Raw genomic sequence first — 26,863 nt, 5'->3', positions numbered from 1 at the left:
AATGCTTCTCTCTCCCACCCTAGGCAATTCTGCTCAGAGGTTAGAGTGTCAACCCACATACTGAGGGGTCTAGGGTTCCATTCCAATCAAGGGCATGTATCTTGGTTGTAGGCTTGACCCTAGCCCCGGTGGGGGCACATATGGGAGGCAACCAATCAATGTATCTCTCTCACATATGGTAGATGTTTCTCTGTCTCTTCCCCTTTCTTCCACTTTCTAAAAATTAAAAAAAAAAATTTAAAAATCAATGAGAAAAATATCCTCGGGTAAAGATTAATAAAAAAAACTGCAGCTTCCCTCTCTTAATAAGGGTCTACTCCTTGCCATCAGAGTTAGAGCATAGCTGGAGGTAAGGAGAGTAACAGTAGGAGAAAGCCAAACTGATTGGATAATGAACAAAATTTGGGAATACGGTACTTAATCCACAAATCCAAAGGATTTCCTGTGCAATTATTCCCAATACTGAGTCCATCGATATCTTACATTACAAGAACAATATCTAGCTTCACAGAGCCTTTTCCTATGGCATTAAGGGGAAAAAAACCTCAAAATCCATCATCCTAAGTCTGAAACACCTTTCCTCAAAACAATCTAAAAAAAAAAAAAGAAATATTTAACTTACAAATCCAAATGTGTTCATCAAGTTTAGCCTAATTACCTGTGAGTTTACTAAACAAGTATAGTTTTACCTACAACTGAGATATCACTACGAATTCGCTTTCAAGTCACTTATAAATAATGCTAAATAAGGCCGTTTCAGGAAAACAGCACTAATTTACAATTCTGTTCAGAAAAGAAAAATCGCTTTATTACTTTATTTTCTTTTTCCTGTCTTAAAAAGTCATCCTCAGTCATCACATAACGTACCTGTACCTTCCTCCTCCAACCTGTCATTGACTGAAATTTTATCAAAGGCTTTAAATAAATCTAAATAACTTATATTCATTTGTTTTCCTATGACCTTATTATTTACCACTTCAAAAATTACGGTCCTGGCCATGTGGCTGTTTGTTGAGCATCGTCCCTGCACCGAGAGGTCACCGGTTCAATTCCCCATCAGGACTCACGTCCTGGTTGCGGGCTCAATCCCGAGTAGCGGGTGTGCGGGAACCAGCAAATGGATGTTTCTCTCTCTTTCCCTCTCTCTTAATCTCTCTCTCAAATCAGTAAAAACATTTTTTTTAAAAATTACACTTAAACAGTTTTCAATTCTATTCTCCCAATCCAAATGTTAAATGTTCAATAACTTATTTCTTTACTAAAGATTTCACCTATTCTAAGGATGCACTGAACCTACTAAATAGACAATTCAAAGGAAATTTGAAAGGCTGGATTCAGAATAGTAGTACGGCACATAATGAAAGTGACCAACCCTAAATTCTAAACTTCAAATCCCAGTTCAGCAGCAAAGATCAACCACAAAAGAAAAATGAAGTTGGAATTAATCATAAAAGGATTAGACCATATAAAAAAATACTTACATATCGATGGAACTGTGTGAAGGACTGAATCATGTAGAATCGATGCATATATACTATAGCAGTGTTGATAGTCAATTGTGAGCTTAAATATTCAAGTTAAGGCCCCAAACCAGGCAGGCAGTACAATTCCCCAAAATACAAAATCTATATCTTCCCAGAATGACCACACAAGCTGAGCACAGCAGATGCTCCCAAATAAAATCGTATTTACCTCTCCACCAAATTATTAACTACCAATTAGCATACCTTAAACATAATGGTTATTCATTAGAAATTTACTAAATAAACAAGCAAGCTTCTTAGCATGTGTGAATAAAGAAGGAACATAAACAAAATTATCCAAGTCCTAAACCCATCACTTGCCTACTGAAAATCCTGCAATGGTGATTCATTAGCTCAGGATCTCTCCTGGAATGATTTATAATACCCTCCCTGACCTGGCCCTAGAAATATGTCTCAACTTCTTAACTTTAGCAATCAATTTTTCAGTTCTACTTCTCTCTGCCAACCAAGCCTTCTCATAAGGTGATCCTTGGGACCAAAAACAGTGTGGAATGATTTTATATTCAATCAATGACAAAATATGTTAAATACCTTATTTCTAAAGACCTCAGAAGACAATGTGGGATATACAGAATGAGGCCATCTCATAATGGCAACTACCTTAATAACAACACACATATAAAAAAGGAAAGGGCTAGGATGCAATGAGACAGAATTTCAAACAAAATGATTAACTCAGTACAATGACTGGGTGCTTAAAAACACACTGCATATTGGCAAGAAAGAGAACACCTCTTTTGAAATGAGCACTTAAAACATTTATTTTTTTAAAATATATTTTAATGATTTTTTTACTAAAAGGAAGGGAGAAGGATAGAAAGTTAGAAACATCGATGAGAGAAAATGATCGATCAGCTGCCTCCTGCACACCCACTACTGGAGATGTGCCTGCAACCAAGATAAATGCCCTTGACAGGAATCGAACCTGGGACCCTTCAGTCTGCAGACAGACGCTCTATCCACTGAGCCAAACCGGTTTCGGCTCAGCAACACATTTAAATGGAAGGTGTACCCAAGGACAATTTTTCACTTTCAGAATGAAAAGAACTTTAAAACTATTTTAGCCTTTTCTGCTGCAAATGAGTATATTTTCTGACAAAAATGCTAGAATTGACTTGTTCTTTTTGGGCGCATCCCTGCGCAAGGCCCTACCCATGGACCAAGTGGCCATAGCAAAGGTGCAGCCTGGTACTAGCACCTTCATTTGCACCATGGTGGCAGGGGTGGTGCTGACCCAGTACATATTCACCTTCAAGAGGAAGACAGGGCAGAGGCCAAGATCAAGATGCCTAGACCCAAGCACTGCATCTCTGGATATTGCTTACCACCTATGCTATTGTTCTAGACCAGTGGTCTGCAAACTGCGGCTCGCGAGCCACATGTGGCTCTTTGGCCCTTTGAGTGTTCTAACGCCACTTCTTCAAAATAGACTCGCCCAGGCCGAAAACCGACTTCTGTGCATGAGCCACGAAGTTTCAATTGCATTGTACATGCACACCCACACGTGGTATTTTGTGGAAGAGCCACACTCAAGGGGCCCAAGAGCCACATGACTCACAAGCAGCTGTTTGCCAACCACTGTTCTACACGAATTCAAGGACAGAAAAACTCAAGAATGCCCTAAGGAAGACTGGGTAACGAAGAAATGACTAAGATTCTGCTACACATGTGAAAATGATGCCAGAATTCTTGAAAAGTTCAGTTCATGTGAAGACCCATACAAGAGTAGAAGAAAATTCCAGAAGCCAGTGTATTTAGTGGTCAGTGTGAGACACCAGATTTCAACTCCTCACATTCATAAGTGACACATTCGGGAGGCGGACTCAGTGAGCACCAAAGCTCCACTGAAACAAGACCTGCTCCATAAGTGTGTCTCCAGCGCAGCAGTTCTTCCACTATAAACATAGCGGGTCCTCACAGCCAATTGGCCTGGAGGTCAATTCCTCCCAGTGTACCAACGGCAGTCAAGGCTTAACTACACCAAGACTTTGCACTCAGCCCACAAAGAAGTGCACCCAGAGCAACCACTTCAAGTAATTGGGGAAGCTGAGCTACTGTCCCCTATTGGTCACCTACCACACAAAGCCACTCCATCAACACAGAGAGTCAACAGAAGCATGTCCCGAATGGGAGAGATGGAGGAAAATAAACTACTGGACAACACAGAGTTCAGAATCACATTTATAAGGTAACTCAAGAATCTTCTAAAAACCGCTGAAAAACTTGAAGAGACCTTCAAGGACCTTAAGGAGAATACCAAAAAAATGGAAAAGGACCAGTCAGAAATTAAGCATACACTGTCTGAAATAAAGAATATACAGGTGCCAAAACCGGTTTGGCTCAGTAGTTAAAGCATCGGCCTGCGGACTGAAAAATCCCAGGTTCGATTCCGGTCAAGGGCATGTACCTTGGATGTGGGCACATCCCTAGTGGCGGGTGTGCAGAAGGCAGCTGATCGATGTTTCTAACTCTCTATCCCTCTCCCTTCCTCTCTGTAAAAAAACAATAAAATAAAAAAAAATAAAATAAAAAAAGAATATACAGAAACTCAACTGAAGATCAACATACCCCAAGAGTCAAACCAAAGATCTGGAATATGAGAAACAAAAATACCCAACCAGAGAGGCAGAAAGAAGAATCCAAAAGTATGAGGATAGTGTAAGGAGCCTCTGGGACAACTTCAAGCATACCAACATCTGGATTTTTGGGGTGCCAGAAGAAGAGAGAGAGCAGGATATTGAAGGCCTATTGAAAGAAATAACAACAGAAAACTTTCCCTACCTGGTGAAAGAAATAGACTTACAAGTCTAGGAAGCACACAGAACCCCAAACAAAAGGAATCCAAAGAGGACCACACCAAGACACATGATAATTAAAATGCCAAGGGCAAAAGACAAAAGAGAGAATCTTAAAAGCAGCAAGAGAAAAACAGTTGGTTACCTACAAGGGAGTACTCACATGACTGTCAGCTGATTTCTCAACAGAAACTATGCAGGCCAGACAGGAGTGGCAAGAAATATTCAAAGTGATGAACAGCAAGAACCTACAACCAAGATTACTCTGCCCAGCAAAGCTATCATTCAGAATTGAAGGTCAGATAAAGAGCTTCACAGACAAGAAAAAGCTAAAGGAGTTCATTACCACCAAACCAGGATTACATGAAATGCTGAAGGGTATTCTTTAAGAAGAGAAGAAAAAGGTAAAGGTAAAAACTATGAACAACAAAAAGACATCAAATACATACCTACAACAAATGAATCTAAAAATCAAGTGAATAAAAAATCTGAAGAACAGAATGTACTGATGAATAGAATCAGGGACATAGAAAGGGAGTGGACTAACAATTCGCAGGAGGAAGGGGATCTGAGGGGTGCGGGAAGAGTTTGGACAAAAATCTTACACTATGAATGAAGGCAGTGGCGGAGGGTAAGGGCATGAGTGGAGTAGGTAATCAGGTGGAGGGGAGCTATGGGGGGGGGAGGGGAGAAACACCTGTAATAATCTGAATAAAGATTTATTATATTAATGACAACTGCTAGCTGGTTTCAGATGAATGTCGAAAGTTACTGTAACTAAAGAGGAAATGTTATGCTATTGATCCTGTTCTGCCCAGCCTGCTTGGCTCAGTGGTTGAGCATTGACCTATGAACCAGGAGGTCAAGGTTCAATTCCTAGTGAAGGCACATACAGGCTCAATCTCCAGTGTGGGACGAGCAGGAGGCATTCAATCAATGATTCTCTCTCATTATTTATGTTTCTCTCCCTCTCCCTTCCTCTCTGAAAATATATTTAAAATCAAAAGAAAAATTGATCCTGTTCTTACCATAGAAGAGTAATAACCTTATGTTATAGAATGGTAAACTAAATGACATGATTTGTTTGTGTAACAGGTTTCATCAAAACATAAACTGTGACTGATATTATACTCAAAGAACATAAAAATTTCTCTAATAAGCTCCAACATAGTATACCTGTGTCCATATTTTTGGCTGGTATCAGTATGTTCTAAAGATTATTCATCAAGTTGGTGTTTATTATCCAAATGTGAAACTAGTGCCCAACTTCATGGATTTTAATGACAATGGGGTACTCAAAGGATTTAAAAGAGAATGAATTCATGTACTTAACAAATATGATGTCTTCAATTCAGAATATTTCAATTAAAAGACAATAGCAATATAATTTGTGTGAGAGACTCTCAGGAACACTTAAGGCAGATAGGTAGCCAATGTTGAATACATTCTGAAAAATGGATTATCTAGTGGATGCGCTTTTAGAAAAGCACGTGGGCTCTGATGATATTGTACCAATAGAAGATAAATCATTAGAGGGGGCCAACTCCAACTTACAAAAAGATTCTGTAAATAAACATTCTTCAAGAAGACCTCTTTCCTCTGGATGAAACTGATGCAAGAACTGTTCATTTGTTCACCTTGCTGAAAGATTTTTATTTATAATATATTCTTGCTCTACAAGTTTTTCCTCTACATTACTGAGTTATTTTCAAACATGTGGAGTCCCAACAACTGGAAGCTCCTTTTTCTCCACCTCTCTCTACACTAGTGGTTCTCAACCTTCCTAATGAATGCCGCGACCCTTTAAAACAGTTCCTCATGTTGTGGTGACCCCCAACCATAAAATTATTTTCGTTGCTACTTCATAAATGTAATTTTGCTACTGTTATGAATCGTAATGTAAATATCGGTGTTTTCCAATGGTCTTAGGCGACCCTGCTAGTGGTTCTCAACCTGTAGGTCGTGACTAGAGCATTAGAAAGGTTGAGAACCACTACTCTACACACCCCTCACCATATTTTTAATATAAAAAAAAAAAAATCTTCCTTTTTGTCTGACATATTAGCAGTTGGTCTTCAAGTTTGGCTATGCCACCCAAGGTCAACAATAAAGATACTGGAAAGTCAGCCAAGAAAGACAAAGACCCAATGAAAAAATCTGGGGGCAAGGCCAAAATTATACGGGTCTAAAGGCAAAGTTCAGGACAAGTTCAATAACCTAATCTAGTCTGACAAAGCAACATTATAACAAACTCTGTAAGGAAGTTCCCAACTATAAGCTTATAACCCCAAGTGTTTCCCCTAAGAGACTGAAGATCCACGGTTATGAGGTAGCAAGTTCCCTGGCCAGGGCAGCCTTTCAGGAGCTCCTTAGTAAAGGACTTATTAAACTAGTTTCAAAGCACAGAGCTGAAGTAATTCAGAAACACCAAAGTTGGGGACGCCTCAATTGTTGAAGATGCATAAACAACAGGTCCCAGCGGCTTGTGTATTTTGAAAAATAAGCTATTAAATCAGGGAAATGGGATATCTTAAAGTAAATATTTTAAAAAGAACTCTCTATTTCCAAAGAGTATTTTGTAGTTAATGTTATGTTTTTAAGGAATCTCTCTACACTGGGAAAGTTTGTAGAAGTTTAGAAAGTTTTATGAAATGGTGAAATAATGTGTATTATTTTTAAGGATAGCCATTTTTGTAACTTGTGTGAATTATGCTGATGGTATCTCCATCTACTAAAATTGTGTTATTTTGGTTAATCTGTTTTAGGAAAATTGATAATTACCAAAAAATACTGATACTTGATGTTTGAAAAAAACTGTTATCCACATGTCACTAATTATGATTAAATGTTTTGTAGTGAAGTACTGATTATAAACATGAAATGAAAAGCCAAAAAATGCTTGGAGAAAAAAAAAATCACTATATTACCTCATCTTTGAAATATGAGAAAAACAAATACAACTTTTTTTTTTTAATCTGTTGAGAATTTTTATAAGAATTTGAGCCAGGAAGTAAGATCTCAACGAGACTCAGAAAAATTGTTTCCAAAACCCAGTATTTTCAACGTTTTTTAAACCGTTAGATCATTAAGTCTACATCCCTACAAATCTAAACTGGCATCCCCTTCCTCTAAAATTCTATGAAACTCTAACTGAATTCCATGAAACTACTTAATTCTATGAAACTGAATTCTATGAAACTCTAACTGAATTCTATGAAACTCTAATTGAATTCTAGTGAAGTATTGTGTGGGCCACTGAAATTAAACGCAAGAAGTATCACCCCATTTTACAGAGAACACCAAGAATTTGACAGCTTTCTTAGATAATAACTGGGAAGAAGGAACTTTGAACCAAAGTTGGGCATTAATTCTAGGCCATCCTTTATGGTAATGAAGTTCTCAAAATTCTCTATACACTAAACTCAAGACGCAGTCATCAACGCTAAATCCTCCACTAGGGACTAGGACATAGCAGAAAAGCATAATCTCAAAGTCACCAGAACAGACGATCATTAACACACTGAAAATGGCCTAATATTAAGAACGACCGCTTAAAACATAAAGCCGGGAAGCATACGAATTACCGGCAAGGTTGGTGGCACCGGTGAGCGAGCGGGAAATTAATTCCGCCTCGCCTCCCTCGCGCGAACACTGAACTTTTAGCCGGCCCCACCGCAGTCTCTCCCACCCGACATCCAGGCTCTGCCCACCCTCTTCCCCACTTCCGTCCCCTCAGAGAGCCTGCGGCCTGGACGCGAGAGCAAGGCGGGACTGATTCCAAGACCGAAGGCCTAGGCCGCAAGGATACACGTAAAGACGTTGGCCCATGTCCTGGAGCAGATTGGCCGCCTGCTGACGATAAGAAAGTTCTTTATCTGGGTCCAGCCCAAAGCGACGGGATGGGCTATTTTCCAGCTGTTCTCGAGTAAAATACCACCGTTTGTTGTTCTTCCTCTCTTCCTCCATAGTGCTTCTACCAGAAGGCAGCGGCGAAGGCTGCAAGCGCTTCCCAGCGTCACTTAAGCGGCGACACACATCCGCTGTGCGGAGGAAACTGCGCCGTGACGAACTTCCGCTAAGGGTGGGCGGGTAGGTTGTGACACGCTTCCGCTGAGGAGGATAGTTGAAGGGTCTACTTCCGTAATGGATCACGCGACAGCCAGTAGCCAAATAAATAGCCAATAGGCGAGCAGGAAAGACCTTGGGTTGAGGGACGCGAGTGCCCGTCACGTGACTCTTGGAGGTAGGGTGAGGTTAAAAGTTTTCGTTCAAAGCCACGTCCCCTCTCGCGAGAACTAGGCTGAACATTCGCGCCCTGCGCGAGAGGGTGAGGCAATGTTTGTGGCGGGATTAGGCGCCCGCCCACGCGCCGCTCGGCGGCTTCTGGGAGAATTTCGTTTGTGGCCGGAGGTGGCGATATAAAATGGGGCAGATGGAGAACTTGACAGAGAAAAATAGGTGAGACTGACAAAAACTGTAAAAAAGTAATCGTAATGGCCCTATCGTACATATATCGTGACGTGAAGCCACTAGAAGCTCTCACATTATTGATAATGTAGATTTCGCATTTGAGAAGCTAAAGCCTTGAATGCATTCCTAGCTTCTCCACAGTGATCCAACTTAAAGGAATAAAGTGAAATTAATAACATTAATTGAGTGCTTAATACGTTTCAGGCACAATACTGACTCTTAATTTACTATTTAATTTAATGGGCACAACCCCAACAGATGGTAATATTTTAATTACTTTTTTGCGAAGGTGAACTAAAACTGCGCCTTCAGTGTGGGGAGCTTTACCACCACCCTGCGCATGCAAAAATTTGTAAATTCCTGCTCCAATGCTTGATGGCTCTTTGATCCAGGGCAGGATACTTCTCTGTACCTCTTATACAAATGTAGATTATAAAAAATACCTACGTATTAGATTGTAAGAAGAATCTTAAATGAAGATGTAATGAGTTAAAAACAATAGCAGCTGACACAGAAGACATTCAATAGATGTTATTGTTGTTATCAGATTATATTGATACCGAGGTTGTATCCCTAGCACCTACCTAATACAGTACTGGCTCTAGTAGTTAATAAATGTGAAATAAATGTTCACAATACCCTACAATAAAGAATCTGAGAGTCAGGGAGATTAAGTAGTTGACCCTACAATGTACAGCTTATAACGGTAGATTTTAAAAATAAGTCTAATTGTTTTTTGCATTTTAGCAAACTGTAGTCTTGCTTTTCTGGAACACTCAGTTTACCTTGATTAAGTGTGAGTAAGAGTAGAATCATTTATCTTTCATAATGTAATAGAACAAAATAATCAGTTTTTCTGATTCCATCTTGCTTCGACCTGACATGTCATTTTAGCTACTTCTGCTTAGTTCTGAAGATAGATATGCTAATCATTAGAGGAATCTAACATACATCCGAGAAATTACTGAAACAACCTCCCTGCTCAAAGGTACCTCCCCAAAAATATAAGGAAAGTGTGTACAAAAATAATGAATTATAGGAACTTCCTGACTGAGTTTGAAGGTTCCCCTTTGGATCCTTGCTGATGTCCAGATGGCTGCAGTCATTAGTCACCTCCTATCCTCACACCTCTGCTGTTCCTCCCTTCCCCTGACATAAAAGAAGTATAAACTCTGTACTTTCTCAAGATGGTTCTTTAGAACACTCATCTGCTATCTTCTCTGCTTGCTGGCTTTCTGAATAAAGTCACTTTCCTTGCATCAATTCCTGTAACTCATTGGCTGTCATGTAGCAACGCAGAACTAGTTTTCACTCAATTACAATAATACTTTGAGTTTTGTTTATTTCTAGATATAGCTGTTCCAATGCATTAAATTTAGTTCATTCTCAGAATTATTTCCTTCCATTTCAGGCCCTGTCTGCCATATACTGCCTATAGTAAGCTTTAGCTCGGTTTTATTCCAGAGAAATTGAGGTTCAGAAAGATGTAAATTATATCAGGTTATATAACAAATAACCAGGATTAATATGTTAAGGCCTCTAAAGGGAAAAGTTCACATGTACAAAAACAGATGAGTAATGTAGGCAAAAAGGTGGAAACTCTGTAAGAATCAAAAGCAAGTGCTAGAAATCAAAAGCACTAACAGAAATGAAGAATGCCTTTGATGGACTTGGTAGATTGATCACAATCAAGGAAAGAATCAGTGAATTTGAAGATATGCTGATAGAAACTTTCCAAGTTGAAAAGAAAAATAGAGAGAATATCTAGATAGAATAGTTGTAAATAACCTCAGGAACAAAGGAAATAATAAAATGTAAGAGAAATGTTTTTTAGTATTTACTACTTTTACATTTTTAATGTAATTATTGTAATTTTTAGAATAATAGTTGTTCAAAAATCAGCTCAAAAAATTGCTTGGCTGGCCATTGTGGCTCAGTGCTTGAGCATCACAGTTTATAGAACCAAGAGGTCACAGTTTGATTCCTGGTCAGGGCACATATCTGCATTGTGGGTTACATCCCTAGTGGGGGATACGCAGGAGGCAGCTGATCAATGATTCCCTCTCATCCTTGATGTTTCTATGTCTCTCCCACTCCTGTCCTCTCTCTGAAATCAATAAAAACATATTTTTTTTAAATTCCTGAAAGTTTAGCAAGTGGTTCTCAAAAGTAAATATGAACTGGCACAGCACTGCCTGAAATGAAGACTTATTGGATGTACCATCTTCAGATTTAAATACTGTTTGCTAAGGTTCCATTATATGCTGAACATCCTGCTAAGGAAATTTGCATACATTATTATCTCATTTAACTCTCATACCTCCATGAAATAGATACCATCTCCATTTTTTTTTAAGTTAAAAAACAAACAAACACAGAATTACTATATTCAAAGTCAGGTGCTTAGAATATAGTGAAACTAAGATTTGAGCCCAGGTCAGTGCTCTTTCTACTCATTGCCTTCTGAAGCTTACAGTATAATAAAACTAGGAGCAAATAAAAAGATAACTGCCACTTGATTACTCCATTTTCCTGAAGTTCTGTAGCCAACTCCAGTTCCACTGTGAACCCATTAAACCATGTGCCTCTTTAGACAAAAGGAATGTCAGTCATCATAATTCTTCAGAACATTGCCATGATTGCCAAACAGTTTGGTGCTCCAGCCTGGACATTCCAGAAGAGAACAGGGAAGAGCTAAGATGGCCTTCTTCAACTTGTATCTACTTGGATATCAAAATTCCTTTCAGCACAAGAAAAGGGACACAACTGAAGAAACAAGTAAGGGGAATATACAGTAAAGGATTAGAAGGTCCACTTCTTAGCCATTTACTTTTCCTACCTTGGGTTAGAGATTTATCCCCCAACATCAACAATTACACTAGTAAAAAATAATGGAGTAGGCAGAGTATCCATTCATGTCCCACTTCTGTCATTTAATAGCCTTTTTTTAAGATACCAAATTTGTTCAAATAAATGTATTCATTTGCTCATTTAGCCAACATTTAAGCACCAACTTTATGCCAGGCTTTATCTTGGTGACTGGGGTTACAAAGATAGATAGAATAAGGTCTCTGCCATAAAGTGGTTGACTAGCAAATGAAAATAGGTATGCAAACAAAAAATGTGCAATATTGTATGAGATTAAATTAAATATGGAATGCTATGTAGACACAAAAGAGGTAGTATCTGATACAGTTGGAATTCAAGGGAGAATAGGGGGATACTTTAGAGAAGACCTCATACACAAAATGCTTCCAGAAATGAGTGTTAAAGGATGATTGGAGTTAAGTAGACAAGAAGGGAATATAGCACAGACAAAGGAACAAACTTGAGAGAGAAAGAGCCAAATTAAGTGAGCACTCAAGTCCTTGGGTACAGATAGGTGGTAAAATAAACAAATGCTGGGGAGCAGGCCTGAAAACTAGGCAGGGGCCAGATAATTAAAGATTATGTTAGTCATGCTAAGCATTTTTCCCCTTTAAATATACATACATATACAGATATATGTATGTGTGTGTATATATACACTGAGTGGCCAGATTATTATCTCTGAACGCATAATAATCTGGCCACTCAATGTATATCCTATATAATAAAAGGCTAATATGCAAATTGTCCCTTCAACCAGGAGTTTGACCAGCAGGCAGACTGGCCAACCTCCCATGTCCTCTCTCCCTGGCCAGACCCCACCCATGCACGAATTCATGCACCAGGCCTCTGTGTGTGTGTGTGTGTCTGTGTATCCATGTGTGTGTGTGTGTGTGTGTGTGTGTGTGTGTGTGTGTATATATATATATATATATATATATATATATATATATTTATACTGAGTGGCCATGTGTTCAAAGATCATAATAACCTGGCCACTCAGTGTCTATATCAGCATATATATATGATATATACACACACACACACACACACTAGAGGCCCGATGCATGAAGATTCATGCAAGAATGGGCCTTCCTTCCCCTGGCTGCTGGCACCACCTTCACTCTGGCTGGAACTGCCTTTCCACTCTGGCCCAGAGCCACCTTTCTGCCTTCCCATGCTGCCCAGAGGCCCAGAGTGGCTGGGGGCAGTGCCGAATGCCTGGGTTGTCGCCATGGTTAATTTGCATACTTGCTCCTGATTGGCTGGTGGGCATCTCAAAGGTACAGTCAATTAGCATGTTACTCTTTTATTAAGTAGATAAATAAAATTATTTTTTTTTAATATTTTTTATTGATTTTTTACAAAGAGGAAGAGAGAGGGATAGAGAGTTAGAAATATCAATGAAATAGAATCATCGACCAGCTGCCTCTTGCACACCCCCCACTGGGGATGTGCCCACAACCAAGGTACATACCCTTGACCAGAATCGAACCTGGGACCTTTCAGTCCACAGGCTGATGCTCTATCCACTGAGCCAAACCGGTTTCAGCCGTAGATATAAAATTATTGATAGTATTGCAGATGTCTCACATTTATCCCCCTCCTCCCAGTCTCTACTCACCCACCCCCAAGTCTTCACCACCCTATTGCCCTTGTCCACAGCTATACATATAAGCATGCTAAGCATTTTAATTTTAGAGGGAAACCTGGAAGGATTTTTAGTTGGCAGTGAATACTTATCAGATTTGTACTATATTCACAATGCCTAGCAGTGCCTTATACATAATAGAGGTTTAATAAATACATATTTGTAGGGTGAACGAATGAATAAATAATATAGAATAACTAACCAAAACAAGTTAGGGGAAGCTTTAAAGGAGATGTGACAATTAAGATCTTAAAAGGTGACTTGTTTGAAAGCACAGAAGTGGAGAAGGCTTTTCTGGGCCAAATAGCACATGAAGGAAATTAAATATAGGCAAGTACTAAAGCAAAAGTAATGTTGAGGTAAGTGATGGGGATTACCGGAAAAGTATAAAGCACAAGTTAAGACTGTGAAGGGTTGATCTTCATTGGACACTCTCAGCCCTCTTTCTAATTCCATCATTGAAACTGTTTTACATATCCAGTTTCAGGTAAGACTTCTACAAAGGATCCCACTTATGGGCTCCAGGAATCCCTTAAGAGCTCTACACCAGCCCTCCTCACTTGCCCCCAACCATTTGAGTCCCAACATTATCCCATGGGGCTATTATTGTCTCCAAATAACCTTTTCATCCTCTCTCAGAGAAACAAATTTCCCTTGTTCCAGGCCAAGAGCAGGCCTTTCCTGCCTGCCCCTACTAGAAGGACTTCTCACCATGAGATAATTAAGCTTCAAGCCTGGGATTTTCCTACCCAGATAGCCACTTAAACACTGGTGGACAAGACCAAGTTCCAAAAAGGTCTGGGTCTCACTACTGATGAATTACTTTGTAGGCTAGCCGGAAAGATCTCACTTTATAAAAACTGGAGTCCCCTGTGGGGTGATAGGGAAGCATCCTGATATCATCTGCTTACCCAAATTTTTCATTCCAGTGGCAGGAGGCTTGACTAGCCTGTTGGCCTAAAATGTAGAGGGAAGACTGGACATCAAATTTGCCTCCCCTTAGCCTCCACTTGGTTCCCTCACCCCCTTCAATTTTATACCCTCTGGTTATCTCTCAAGATTTGGTTAGAGGAGGTCTACTTGCTAAATTATAATTCCTAATTATGTTGATTCAGGCACTTAAAAATAACTTTAGCATGTACTGTGTTCCAGGCATTGTACTGAGAACTCTATATGTGCATAATTTCATTTAATACTGTCAACATTCCTGTGAAGTAGATGTTACTATTCTTTTATCAATAAGGAAACAGACTCAAAGAGGTTAACTTATTTACCCAAGGTCACAGTGATAGAAGTTAACTTACCCAAGGTCACAGTGATAGAGCCAGAATTTGATTCCAAATTGTCAAACACCTATGCCTGTGCTCATTTTTTAAATATTTCTATTAATTTCAGAAAGAAAGGAGGAGGGATAGATAGAAACATCAATGATGAGAGAATCATTGGCTGACTGCCTCCTGAAGATTCCCCCACTGGGAATTGATCCCACAACCCAGGCATGTGCTCTGACCATGTACTTATCAGATTTGTACTATATTCACAATGCCTAGCTGTGCCTCATACATAATAGAGGTTTAATAAATACATATTTGTATTTATTTGAATCGAACTGTGACCTCCTGATTCACAGATCAACACTCAACCACTCAACCACACCAGCCGGGCCCTGTGCTCATTTTTAGACAGTTATATATGGAGACAACACAAGTCTTTTGCTGTGGGCAGACCACTGTACAAATGATTGATAGTCAGCCTTTCTATGAAAATCTATTAATCTCTAAACTCTGAAGTTCAAATATCAGGTTGGTTTTACCTATAGTTACTTATTCTCTGTTCCACAACAGGTGGTTCCCAAGAGTGTCAGGAGCCACCATTCACTGGAGCTGAGTGGTAACTTTCAGCCAGAATTGCTGCCTTAAGGACTTCTTTATGGAGTCAACACCTATAACCTTCTCCTAGAGCCCCTGGGCAACTTCCCAAGAGAGTTACAACATTCTACAACTTCACGGTAGTGTTCTGCAAGCCCAGAAAAAAAGTAACTGGGTTAGTTCCTTCTAACATTTTAAAAAAAAACCACACACACACATATGCATATCCACTACTGAATCATTATTACTGTGTGATCTATCTCTTTTATGCAGGTACCAAAACAATAATTTGATTTTGTTTTCTGTACTTAAAACTTAAACTTTGCTTGAATTATTGGTGGAAATGCAATGCTAGCAGGTCAATTATATTTTATTTCTTCAAATAAAACTAGGTAGTTTCATTTCCAGGACAAGAATTTAGTGAAATCACTATTTGACAAGGCAACCGGCTACCATGGATCCCATTTTTCTAGGAGGCATCTTGAAATTAATGTGTCCCATCGGACCCTGGAGTGTGGCTAACCTAATCAATACCATAAACTCCTAACCACCAAGTAGGAATCCCTGGTATAAACCAGCCACTAGACATCAAGCTAGCATGCTTGGATCAATTAATAAGTGCTATATAATGAAAGTTGAATGTTACAGTAGAATCTTATCAGACAAATAGTTGGTTAGTTAATTTAAAGGAAGAGTACATTGGAAAATTGTAATTACAGTAGAATCTTAAACAAATAGTTAATTTAAAGGAAGATTACATTGTAAATTAGGGATTCAAAAAAAGGTACATTCCTTATATATTTTAGTTTCACTTTAATATTCACCAATTTTTTATACAGTGCCAATTCCTTTTCCTTGAAAATGTGTTCAGAGAAACATCGAACAGACAGTCAAACCTCATAGGGAAGGCAGGGGAGGGGAAGAGGAGGTAGAGATCAACCAAAAGGCTTGTATGCATGCATATAAACATAACCAATGGACACAGACACAAGAGGAGTGAGGGCATGTGTGTGTGTGTGTGGGGGGGGGGTAGGAAAGGAGGGAAGAGCAATGAGGGGGGGGGGAAAGGAGACGTATGTAATACCTTAATAAAGAATTGGAAAACATATTAAAAATGGAGAGGAAAATCAATTTTAATATACAGAAGGAACCTATATTTGCCATTATAATTAATGAAAAACACAAGAATCATGATTTTTTTTCTCTATAAGCGATATACTTGTAATAGCCTCATTTAATACATTTTTCTCTTGATTTAACAAAAACAATAAATTATTGGCCAAGAAAAAATGTTGAAGCAAAAATAAAAGCATTAGATAACACGTTAAAAATGAAAATTACAGAGATACACTAGCCAACTTCTATAATAATTGTCATTATTAGGGTTTTACATATGAATTAGTGGCTATGAAAATAGTATACTGGTGATGTGTAGTATAAAAAAATATTTGGAGCCGACAGGTTTGGCTCAATGGATAGAGCATTGGCCTGCAGACTCAAGGGTCCCAGGTTCGATTCCAGTCAGGCACATGTACCTTGGTTTCGGACACATCCCTAGTAGGGGATGTGCAGAAGGCAGCTGATGGATGTTTCTCTCTCAGTGATGTTTCTGAATCTCTATCCCTCTCCTTTCCTCTCTGTAAAAAATCAATTAAAATATATATATTTGGAGACTAGAGGTCTGTTTGCAGTCAGGAACAAATTTACCCAGCACATTTGTTCTTGATGTTTACTGCTGATCAAGATTGGCCATATAGGTGATTAACAAAATGACCTCAGGGTCAGCATGTTTAAGTTCCAATTCCAATCTCATCTCTTGTGAGCTAATAATCTTGACAAGTTACTCTTAACTTCTCCATGTCTTTTTGTTTCTTTGTAAAACGAGATAAGGAAAGTTGAACATGGCAACCCACAATTGAACACAATGCCCAACCAGCTGAGCCACAATGGCCAGGGCTAGAAAAGTTACAGTTTAGCCAAAACCGGTTTGGCTCAATGGATAGAGCGTCGGCTTGGGGACTGAAGGCTCCCGGGTTCGATTCCGGTCAAGGGCATGTACCTTGGTTGCGGGCATATCCCCAGTAGGGGGTGTGCAAAGAGGCAGCTGATCCATGACTCTCTCTCATAGATGTTTCTAACTCTATCTCTCTCCCTTCCTCTCTGTACAAAATCAATAAAATATATTTTTTTTAAAAAGAAAAGTTACAGTTCAATAAAATATTCAGCATAGCTATTTAAAAATAAATAAATAAATAAATAAATAAATAAAATGAGATAAAGTATCAACCTCCTAATATTGTATTAGGTTTAATTGAGATAATGCAGTTAACAGATGTCTAGCCCTTAGCTCAATAGATAAAAGATGAAAGGATGTCTGCTAACTAGAATGGAACATTTATAGTTATAATAATAAAAAAGTAAGTGATTCTCTGTCTATATGTTAAAAAAAGGGGGGGGGGAGAAGAAAAAAATGTGTCTCTTGATGATTTCCCCCCTTTAATGCATCATCTACAATTTCCATTTGGGTTTATTTAAAGTAGATTCAAAAGTGGATCTGACTAAGTAGCTCTATTGGTTAGAGAATCATCCAAATATGCCAAGGTTGCGGGTTTGATCCCAGTCAGGGTACATACAAGAAGCAACCAATAAATACACAAATAAGTGGCACAAAAAATTGATGTTTCTATCTCCCTCTGTCTAAAATAGAAAATAATAAAAAGAAAGTAGATTTGCAAAGCAAACTTATTTTTTAATGATTTTTCTCAAATCTTTTAGTTGTCCCCCTCATGTCTAATCAACAGATATATCTAATAGTTATTTACTTTTTTCAAAGTATTAAATATGAAGAATAGTGCTAAAAAAGGCTTATAATGAAAAACAAGTTTCCTGCTTAACCCTCTCATCTCCACTCTTCAGAGATAGTCATGTTCAGTTATTGTTTCTTTGTTACTTACCTTCCTACTTCTAAAGAAAAAGTTTACATGCATATATTGATTTATCCATTTTTGGTTATTATATGTTGCCTTCCTATTTAAGACAGTTGAGAATTTTTTTTAATATATATTTTATTGATTTTTTTCTTTTTTCTTTTTTTTTTTTTACAAAGAGGAAGGGAGAGAGATAGAGAGCTGGAAACGTCGATGAGAGAGAAACATCGACCAGCTGCCTCTTGCACACCCCCTACCGGGGATGTGCCCCAAACAACGTACATGCCCCTGACCGGAATTGAACCTGGGACCTTCCAGTCCGCAGACCGCAGACCGATTCTCTACCACTGAGCCAAACCCGTTTCGGCGAGAATTTTCTTTTTTTTAAATATATATTTATTTTAGAGAGGAAGGGAGAGGGAGAAAAACTTTAATGATGAGAGAGAATTATTAATCTGCTGCTTCCTGCACATCCACACTGAGGATCAAGCCCACAACCCTATCGAGCCCACAACGCAGGCATGTGCCCTGACCCAGAATCGAACCATGATCTCCTGTTTCATACACTGATGCTCAACCACTAAGCCACACCAGCTGGGAGAGAATTTTTTAAAATATATATTTTATTGATTTTTTACAGAGAGGAAGGGAGAGGGATAGAGAGTTAGAAAGATCAATGAGAGAGAAACATCCATCAGCTGCCTCCTGCACACCTCCTACTGGGGATGTGCCCAAAACCAAGGTACATGCCTTTGACCAGAATCGAACCTGGGACCTTTCAGTCCTCAGGCTGATGCTCTTTCCACTGAGCCAAACCGGTCAGGGCCAGTAGGATGAGAATTTAGCTGTTTTATACTATACCTTGCTCTTCCCCTTTTCCACCCTAGTTTGTCCAGTATAATTATGTCAGTCTTAGGTTTGTGGTAGGCAAAATTTTAAGAATGGCCTGCAATGAAACTCCCCTTGTATAATTAATTCCCTTCCCTTTGAGTTTGAGTAGAATCTCTGAGTTTGGATAACACTTTGGTGATAGTTATTTCATATGGAGAAAGGGAAATTATCTGAGTGAGCCTAATTTAATCACACACACCCTTTTAAAAGCAGTGTTTTTCCTAGCTACCCTGTTTCCCTGAAAATAAGACAGTGTCTTATATGAATTTTTGCTCCCAAAGATGCGCTAGGTATTATTTTCAGGAGATGTCTTATTTTTCCATGAAGAAGAGTATGGTACAAATTTATTGTTAAATTAAAATAAAGGAAATTTATTACCTGTATACGGTATGGTAGTACGGTAGTTGTCAACACAAACCAGACAAACTGTGAATCCTGCAGTATCAAGAATTTACTCATTTATTCAATGACAATCATGTCATCATCTTCTGGAACATCATCATAACAATCCAATTCCTGAATTTCCTGATGAATTTCTTGTGACTCCATTTCTTTCAGAATCAGTGGACCAAATCTCTCATGTTTAGCAATAGCATTCTGAGACAGAGCCTGGGGGGGCCTTATTTTCAGGGGGATGCCTTATACTTCACTCAGAAGGAAACCTGTAAGTAGGTCTTATTTTTGGAAGATGTCTTATTTTCGGGGAAACACGGTAACAGCAAAAGAGGAATTCAGAGATTGGAAGCACAAGTGGGATTTGGCATATCATTGCTGGCTTTGAAGATGGAGGGGGCCACATGCCAAGAATTATGGGTGGCATTGAGAAGCTGAGAGTAGCCTGGCTGACAGCCAGCAAGGCCTTAGTCCTATAACTCCAAGAAACTGATTTCTGCCAACAATCTGAATGAGCCTGAAAATGGACTCTTCTTTAGAACCTCCATATACGATCTTACTCCAGCCTTTCAGATTTGTGAGATTAACTAAGCACAGAACCCAGTCAAGCCTGTCTAGACTTCCAACTTATAGAACTGTGAGATAATAAATGGATGTTGTTTTAAACCACTAATTTTGTGATGCAGCAATAGAATATTTAATACAAGTTTAAATCAATAGTTTTTTGGTCTTATAAATATGTAAATATTGTTCACTACTAAGCCATATAATGTCAACTTTTTGTTTATCCCTAGAATTAAGAATCATCACTATTTTTTTCATTTGCTTGGTTCTCCATGTAACTGTTGTTTCTTTCCCTCCCCCCCCCAAAAAAAATATTTCAATGGCTCTGCCAAATGCCCAGAGACACTTTTTCCAGTCACTCAAAACACAACAGTAATCTATCAATTCTATTTTTTCCCAAACTGCCTCTCTCACACTCTAGTCTAAACTGTTCACTCTTTAAGCCTGGTGCATAGCTCTTGTTCTGAAGCTTGCTTTTGCCTCTAAGGATTTATTTCCTGTTTCCTAGAACCCATGTTTTCTTGCTTAGTTTATTCCCTTTCTTTCCTGGTATATATTTTCAAATTGCTTTCTAAGAATGTGTAGGACAAGCATGTCAAACTCAAAGGCTAACATGGGTCAAATAAACAAAGTTTAAGTTTATGTGGGCTGCAAAAAACCCAAAAGCTTCAATTTTCTAGAAACGTAGGTTTATTTAGATAGAGACATGCTGAATACAAAGGGCAGAAATAATTGAGTAATTGTTAACATAAAATATTAGAACATTTTGATAAAAATATTTTTTCTTGAACATCAACTTACCAGACACTGAATAACTGCACAAATTAATAAGCATTATACAAATAAACCTATTTTTCTTGTTCTCCAAAAGCGAAATATGTCCTGTTTTGCACATCAAACAAGTCAGTACAAGACTAATGATGTGGTAACCTGCTGCTAAAATATTTGCTGCTAGTATTAGTGGAGAGAAATGGTGCACCTGCACGTAAGGTGCGTAAGGGAAATGAATGCAGCACGATTATAGTAATCGGTCATTAGTGAACGTTGTAATTCGTTATTAATAATTATATATAAAAGGATATTATAAAAATTAAGTTACAAATTTTTTATTAAAACGTTTCTTACATCTATTATATTGGTTGGACCAGAGAAATATTCATTGTGGGCTGCCTGCAGCCGAAGGGCCACGAGTTTGACATGCTTGGTGTAGGAGGATATCATCACATAAAATCTTAGGAAAAGGAAAGATCACCCTACCAGGAGTGAAGAAAGCTCTGGGCAATTATGGCCCTGCTAATGTGGCAAACACCACAGGACCTGGAGCTACAAATAGTAAAGATGATGATGACATTGATCTCTTTGGATCCGATGAGTAGGAGGAAAGCGAAGAAGCTAATAGAACACCTTGACAGTTTGAGTCAAATAAATTTAAAAAAAAACAAAAAACACTGCACTTATGAGTCAAATAAATTAAAAAACAAAAACAAAAACAAAAAAAAACACTTGCCGTCTTCCATCTTATTAGATGTGAAACCTTGGGATGATGAGATGGATATGGCAAAATTAGAGGAATGTGTTAGAAGCATTCCAGCAGATAGCTTGATCTGGGACTCTTCTAAACTGGTTCCAGTGGGTATTGAATTTTAAAACTTCAAATATAGTGTGTAGTAGAAGACGATAAAGATGGAACAAACATGCTGGAGAAGTGAATCACTACTTTTGAGGACTATGTGCAGTCCATGGGCATGGCTGCTTTCAACCATGGGTCACCACCCTTAAATAAAAGCTTGAAAGATTTTTTTAAAAACAAAACAAAAAAAATGTGTAGGAGGTATATTTTTGAGTCCAGAATGGTTTTATACTACCCTCACACTTTACTGTCAGTTTTCTGGACATGTAATTCTAGGTTGAAAATAATTATCTGAGAATTTAGAAGGTGTGTCTTGATTGCCTTCTAGCTTCCAGTTGGATTCCTTTATGTGACTTACTTCACTCTGGAAGCTTTTTAAAAATATATTTTTGTTGATTTCAGAAAGGAAGGGAGAGGGAAAGGGAGATAGAAACATCAACGATGAGAGATAAATATTGATCAGCTGCCTTCTGCATGCCCCAAACTGGGGATGGACCCCGAAATCCAGGCATGTGCCCTGACCAGAATCGAACTGTGACCTCTTGGTTCAAAGGTCAACACTCAAACTCTGAGTCACACTGGTTGGGGTCTCTGGAAGCTTTCAGTTTTTTGTTTCCTAGTTTTCTGAAATTTCATAATGATGGAACTTGCTGTAGGTCTTTTTTTATTCATTATGGTAGATAATCCATGAGCTTTCTCAATCTGGAAATTTGTGCCCATTTCTGAGAATTTTTATTTTTTTAATTAACTTATTCTCTATTTTCTCTCTTCTCTCTTTTTGGAAATTCCATTTGTCAACTATAAAACTTCCTGAACTGATCCTTTAACTTACTATTCATTTTTCTTTATATTTTCTTTGTTTTTAAATTTTTTACTGTGGGAGAGTCTTCAATTCTATCGTCCAACCTTCCATTGTCTATTGCTGTGTAACAAATTACCCTAAAACATAGAGGCTTAAAACAACAAACATTTATTACCTCACAGTCTCTGTGAATCAGGAATCTGGGAGCTGCTTAGCTAGGTGTGGATCTGGATCTTTCTTCAGTGCGGTTGTGGGCAGCATGCCCAGCCGGGGCTGCAGTCATCTGGTGGCTGAAGCCTTAGTTCATCTCTGACTATTGAAAACACCTCAGTTTCTCACCATATGGGCCTCTCCATAAGCTGCATGAGTGTTGTTCTCACATGCTCTGAGTTTTTCCTCAGAGCAGGTGATCTGAGATAGAGGGAAAAGGAAGACACAGTGCCTTTTTATGACCTAGACTCTACAGTGACTGTCACTTCTACTTTTTTCTATTTGTTAGAAGAGAATCACTACCAGTCCACACTCAAGGTGAGGGGAAATAAGCTCTATTTCTTGAAGAAAGGAAATAGCAAACTGTGGACATATGTGAAACCACCACACTTTTATATCAGAACACTTCGTTTTGGGTTACTATAGTATTTCCAATGGCAAATTTTGATCCTCTGGTTTTCCCTTTGTATAACCTCTCTCTCTCTCTTTCTCCCTTTTTTAAAAAAATATATTTTATTGATTTTGTACAGAGAGGAAGGGAGAGAGATAGAGAGTTAGAAACATCAATGAGAGGGAGTCATCGATCAGCTGCCTCTTGCACACCCCCTACTGGGGATATGTCTGCAACCAAGGTACATGCCCTTGACCGGAATCGAACCCGGGACCTTTCAGTCCCTAAGCCGACGCTCTATCCATTGAGCCAAAGTGGTTTTGGCCATAACCTCTCTTTTATTCGGGGTTATTATACATTATTTAATGTTCTGTTCTGTTCCCTGCATTAGCTCTTTTTCTTCTGGGTCCTTTTTCCTCTGAGTTTATTCTGGCCTCTATTTTTCTTTTTCTTCACATTTATTTTTTTAAATGAATCTTTATTGTTCAGATTATACTTTTTCCTCTCCTCCCCCCCCCCTTATCTCCCTTCCACCCGGTTCCCACCTCACCCTTTGCCCTTATCCACACCTCCAAACTGTCCTCATCCATAGGTGTATGATTTTTATCCAGTCTCTTCCTGCATTCCCCACTCCCTTCCCCTCCAAAAATTGTCAGTCCACTCCCTTTCTATACCTCTGATTCTATTATATTCACCAGTTAATACTGTTCATCAGATTTTTTTATTCCCTTGGGTTTTAGATTCACTTGTTGACAGATACATATTTGTTGTTCATAATTTTTATCTTTATTTTTTTCTTCTTCCTCTTCTTAAAGAATACTTTTCAGTATTTTATATAATTCTGGTTTGGTGGTGATGAACTCCTTTAGCTTTTTCTTACCTGTGAAGCTCTTTATCTGACCTTCAATTCTGAATGATAGCTTTGCTGGGTAGAGTAATCTTGGTTGTAGGTTCTTGCTATTCATTACTTTGAATATTTCTTGCCATTCCCATCTGGCCTGCATAGTTTCTGTTTAGAAATCAGCTGACAATCGTATGGGTGCTCCCTTGTAGGTAACTGTTTTTCTCTTGCTGCTTTTAATATTCTCTCTTTGTTTTTTGCTCTTGGCATTTTAATTATGATGTGTATTGGTGTGATCCTCTTTGGATACCTTTTGTTTGGGGTTCTGTGTGCTTCCTGGATTTGTAAGTATATTTATTTTGCCAGGTGGGGGAAAGTTTTCTGTCATTATTTCTTCAAATAGGTTTTCAGTATCTTGCTCTCTGGCACCCCCATAATTCGGATGTTGAAGTAGTGCCAGAGGCTTCTTACACTATCTTCATATGTTTTTTTTCTTTTTCCTTTTCCTGTTGGGTGTTTTTTGCCTTTTTGTATTTCAAATCTTTGACTTGATTCTTGTAATCCTCTAGTCTGCTGTTGGACCTCTGTATATTATTCTTTATTTCAATCAGTGTATGCTTAATTTCTAGTTGGTCCTTTTTCATATCCTCGAGGGTCTCACTAAATTTATCTGCCTATTATAGAACATTCTTGAAAAACCTTATTACCGTGGTTTTGAACTCTATATCCAGTCTTTGCTTTCCTCCATTTCTTTCATTTGTGACCTGTTTCTTTGCCTCTGCATTTTGGCTGCTTCCCTGAGTTGATAGACTAGCTTTGTGTGCTAGGTGTCCTATAGGGCCCAGTGGCTCAGCCTCCCCAGTTACCTGAGATGGACACTCCTGGTGCACCCCTTTGTGGACTGTGTGTACAGTCTTGTTGTAGTTAAGCCTTGATTGTTGTTGGTATCACTGGGAGGAATTGACCTCCAGGCCAATTGGCTGTGAGGATCAGCTTTGTCTGCACTGGGAGAACTTCTGTGCTGGAGACACCCTTATGAGATAAGATTTGCAAAAGCCTCTGTGCTCAGCTTGGATGGGGCGGAGTCTCAGGGTGGAGCAGACAGCAATGGCTTCCTGTCAGCCCTGCCCTAAGAGGCCCCTGGTTCTCAGTGTCCCTTGGTAATTGCTGCAAGCACCTCTGAGAAAAGGCTGCCTTTGAGTTTTGCCTGCTGCCAGACAGTCCAGTTTCTCCCCAAACGAGTCTGGATCCCCAGAGTCTCACCTGGAACTGGAGTTCAGAGCAGTCAGGAGCTTTTGTTTCCCTCCCGGTTGAGAAAGCCAGCCGCATACTCAGTTGCCAGTCCTCTCCACACTTGCGTCTCTGAACTTCTGCCTTTTGCAGTTCCTCTGAGTCTCAGTGTGCTTTTCTCTTTCCTGACAGTTCAATTTCTCTCCGTATGAGTCTGGGTCCCCAGAGTCTTGTCTGGAACTGGAGTTCAGAGCAGCCGGGAACTTATGTCTCCCTCCTGATTGAGAAAACCAGTTATGTACTCAATTGCCAGCCTTCTCCACGTGTGCACTTCCATATCTCTGCCTTCTAAAGCTCCTCTGAGTCTCAGAGTGCTTTTCTCTTTCCTTCTAGTTGTAGAATTTACACTCAACCAGCCTTCCTGTGGATCTGGATGATGTCCGTTTTGTTTTTTAGTTGTAGTTTTGAAATTGTTGTTTGAGACAGCAGTTTAGGTGTTTACCTATGCCGCCATCTTGGTTTCTCCCTCCACCTCCCGCTTTGATGCATTGCTTTTACTGCATCCCAGCCAGATGCCTGGAACTCATCTCCCACTTCTGACATGCCATTTCATTGTGCACACCTGAAGTATCTATGCACTCTGCTCATCATCCCATTACCTTAGAACAATATTTCTGATCATACTATCCTTTCCACAAAGACAGCCAAACAAGTTGGCTACCTTCTGTGAAATTTGGTTGCAACTATGTCATTGAGACTTTCACCTGAACATTCCATTCAATAGAAATGAGAAACACCACAATGGGAAATGTCTCATATCTTTCTATTACTTCAGAACTGGTTTGAGAAATTCACAAGGAGGGTGGGGAAATTATGAATAAAAGACAGCATTTTATTTGACTCCTATCAAGGCCACATATATTTTACCCATCTTTCTAATTTCTACATTCATCTACTCAATTTCTACATTCATAAGTTAAAGGAACACACATTTCCTAATTCTACACTCACCCTTAGTTATACAACCCAAATAATCTTGCAGGATGCTTGTCTTGAAATGATTCCCTGGCCCCACTCTCTGTCTGGCTGATTTCACCTTGTTAATACAATTACTCAAGTGGTTTGACCCTTTTTTGTCCACCAGTGCTAGCACTTCAACCCGTTCTCTGTGCTCAAACCAACCACACTCTCACCTAGCTCCACCTAGGGCTTTAACAGCAACCATAAAATGAACCTGTTAATACAGACATTCTTAACATTCTTACTATAATGATATTTTGAATTCACAATTTTTCTTTGAAGATAGGTTCTTTTATTTCAGTAGGTGTGAGTTTATTAACATTCAACTCAAAAAAAGCCCACTCAAGCTTTCCTTTATTATAGTCATAATGAAAACTCATAGAGGTGAGTCACTACATGTAACTAAATATTCTGCCAGTCCCTGCCTCCTTTTCTTTTTTTCCCTGATAAAGAACCAAAATAGAAAAACCAAAGAGGGAAACTGGGTGTGGGAAGCATACTTTGGTCTATCGTCAACTTAAGAAACTCAGTTTTATCAGGTATCCAAAGTTGTTCAGATTCAGAGGCTAAGTCACAGTAAGTAAATTTAGAGTGCTTCCATTTCCTTATGTACAGATGACATAATAATGCCTTTATCATAGATCTGCTGTGGAAATTAACTAAAATAATGTGTTTAATACTTCTAAGACCTAGCACATCAAATTCTACAATAGATGATTGAAAGAAAAATTATAAATCATAATATGTAAGTTCCTATTTACATGTGGA

General features: G+C 38.8%; 1 protein-coding gene and 2 pseudogenes across 3 annotated transcripts in view; 2 read left to right on the top strand and 1 right to left on the bottom strand.

Moving 5' to 3' along the window:
• Positions 1 to 8,385, bottom strand: part of CCNT1 (cyclin T1) — a 51,931-nt gene extending 43,546 nt beyond the window's left edge. The window contains exons 1-2 of the mRNA XM_084877396.1: positions 8,148 to 8,385; positions 1,482 to 1,563 (exon numbers count right to left, since the gene is read on the bottom strand). Coding sequence (XP_084733522.1) covers positions 1,482 to 1,563; positions 8,148 to 8,305 — 240 coding nt within the window. The 5' untranslated portion in view covers positions 8,306 to 8,385. The remainder of the gene's footprint in view (positions 1 to 1,481; positions 1,564 to 8,147) is intronic.
• LOC311619315 (small ribosomal subunit protein eS25-like) lies at positions 5,381 to 7,034 on the top strand (annotated as a pseudogene). The gene has a single exon. The product of its transcript is annotated as a small ribosomal subunit protein eS25-like (transcript).
• A 3,123-nt stretch (positions 8,386 to 11,508) lies between the features above and the next one.
• On the top strand, positions 11,509 to 21,954 carry LOC311619734 (elongation factor 1-beta-like; annotated as a pseudogene). Its single transcript has 3 exons — positions 11,509 to 11,587; positions 21,208 to 21,736; positions 21,930 to 21,954. The product of its transcript is annotated as an elongation factor 1-beta-like (transcript).
• Positions 21,955 to 26,863: the final 4,909 nt, after the last annotated feature.

Source organism: Pipistrellus hanaki, assembly GCF_964339955.1.
Source record: "Pipistrellus hanaki genome assembly, chromosome: 3".
NCBI classification, from domain to species: Eukaryota; Metazoa; Chordata; class Mammalia; order Chiroptera; family Vespertilionidae; genus Pipistrellus; species Pipistrellus hanaki.
The sequence above is the reverse complement of the archived record's forward strand: the minus strand, read 5'-3'. Positions and strand labels throughout refer to the sequence as shown.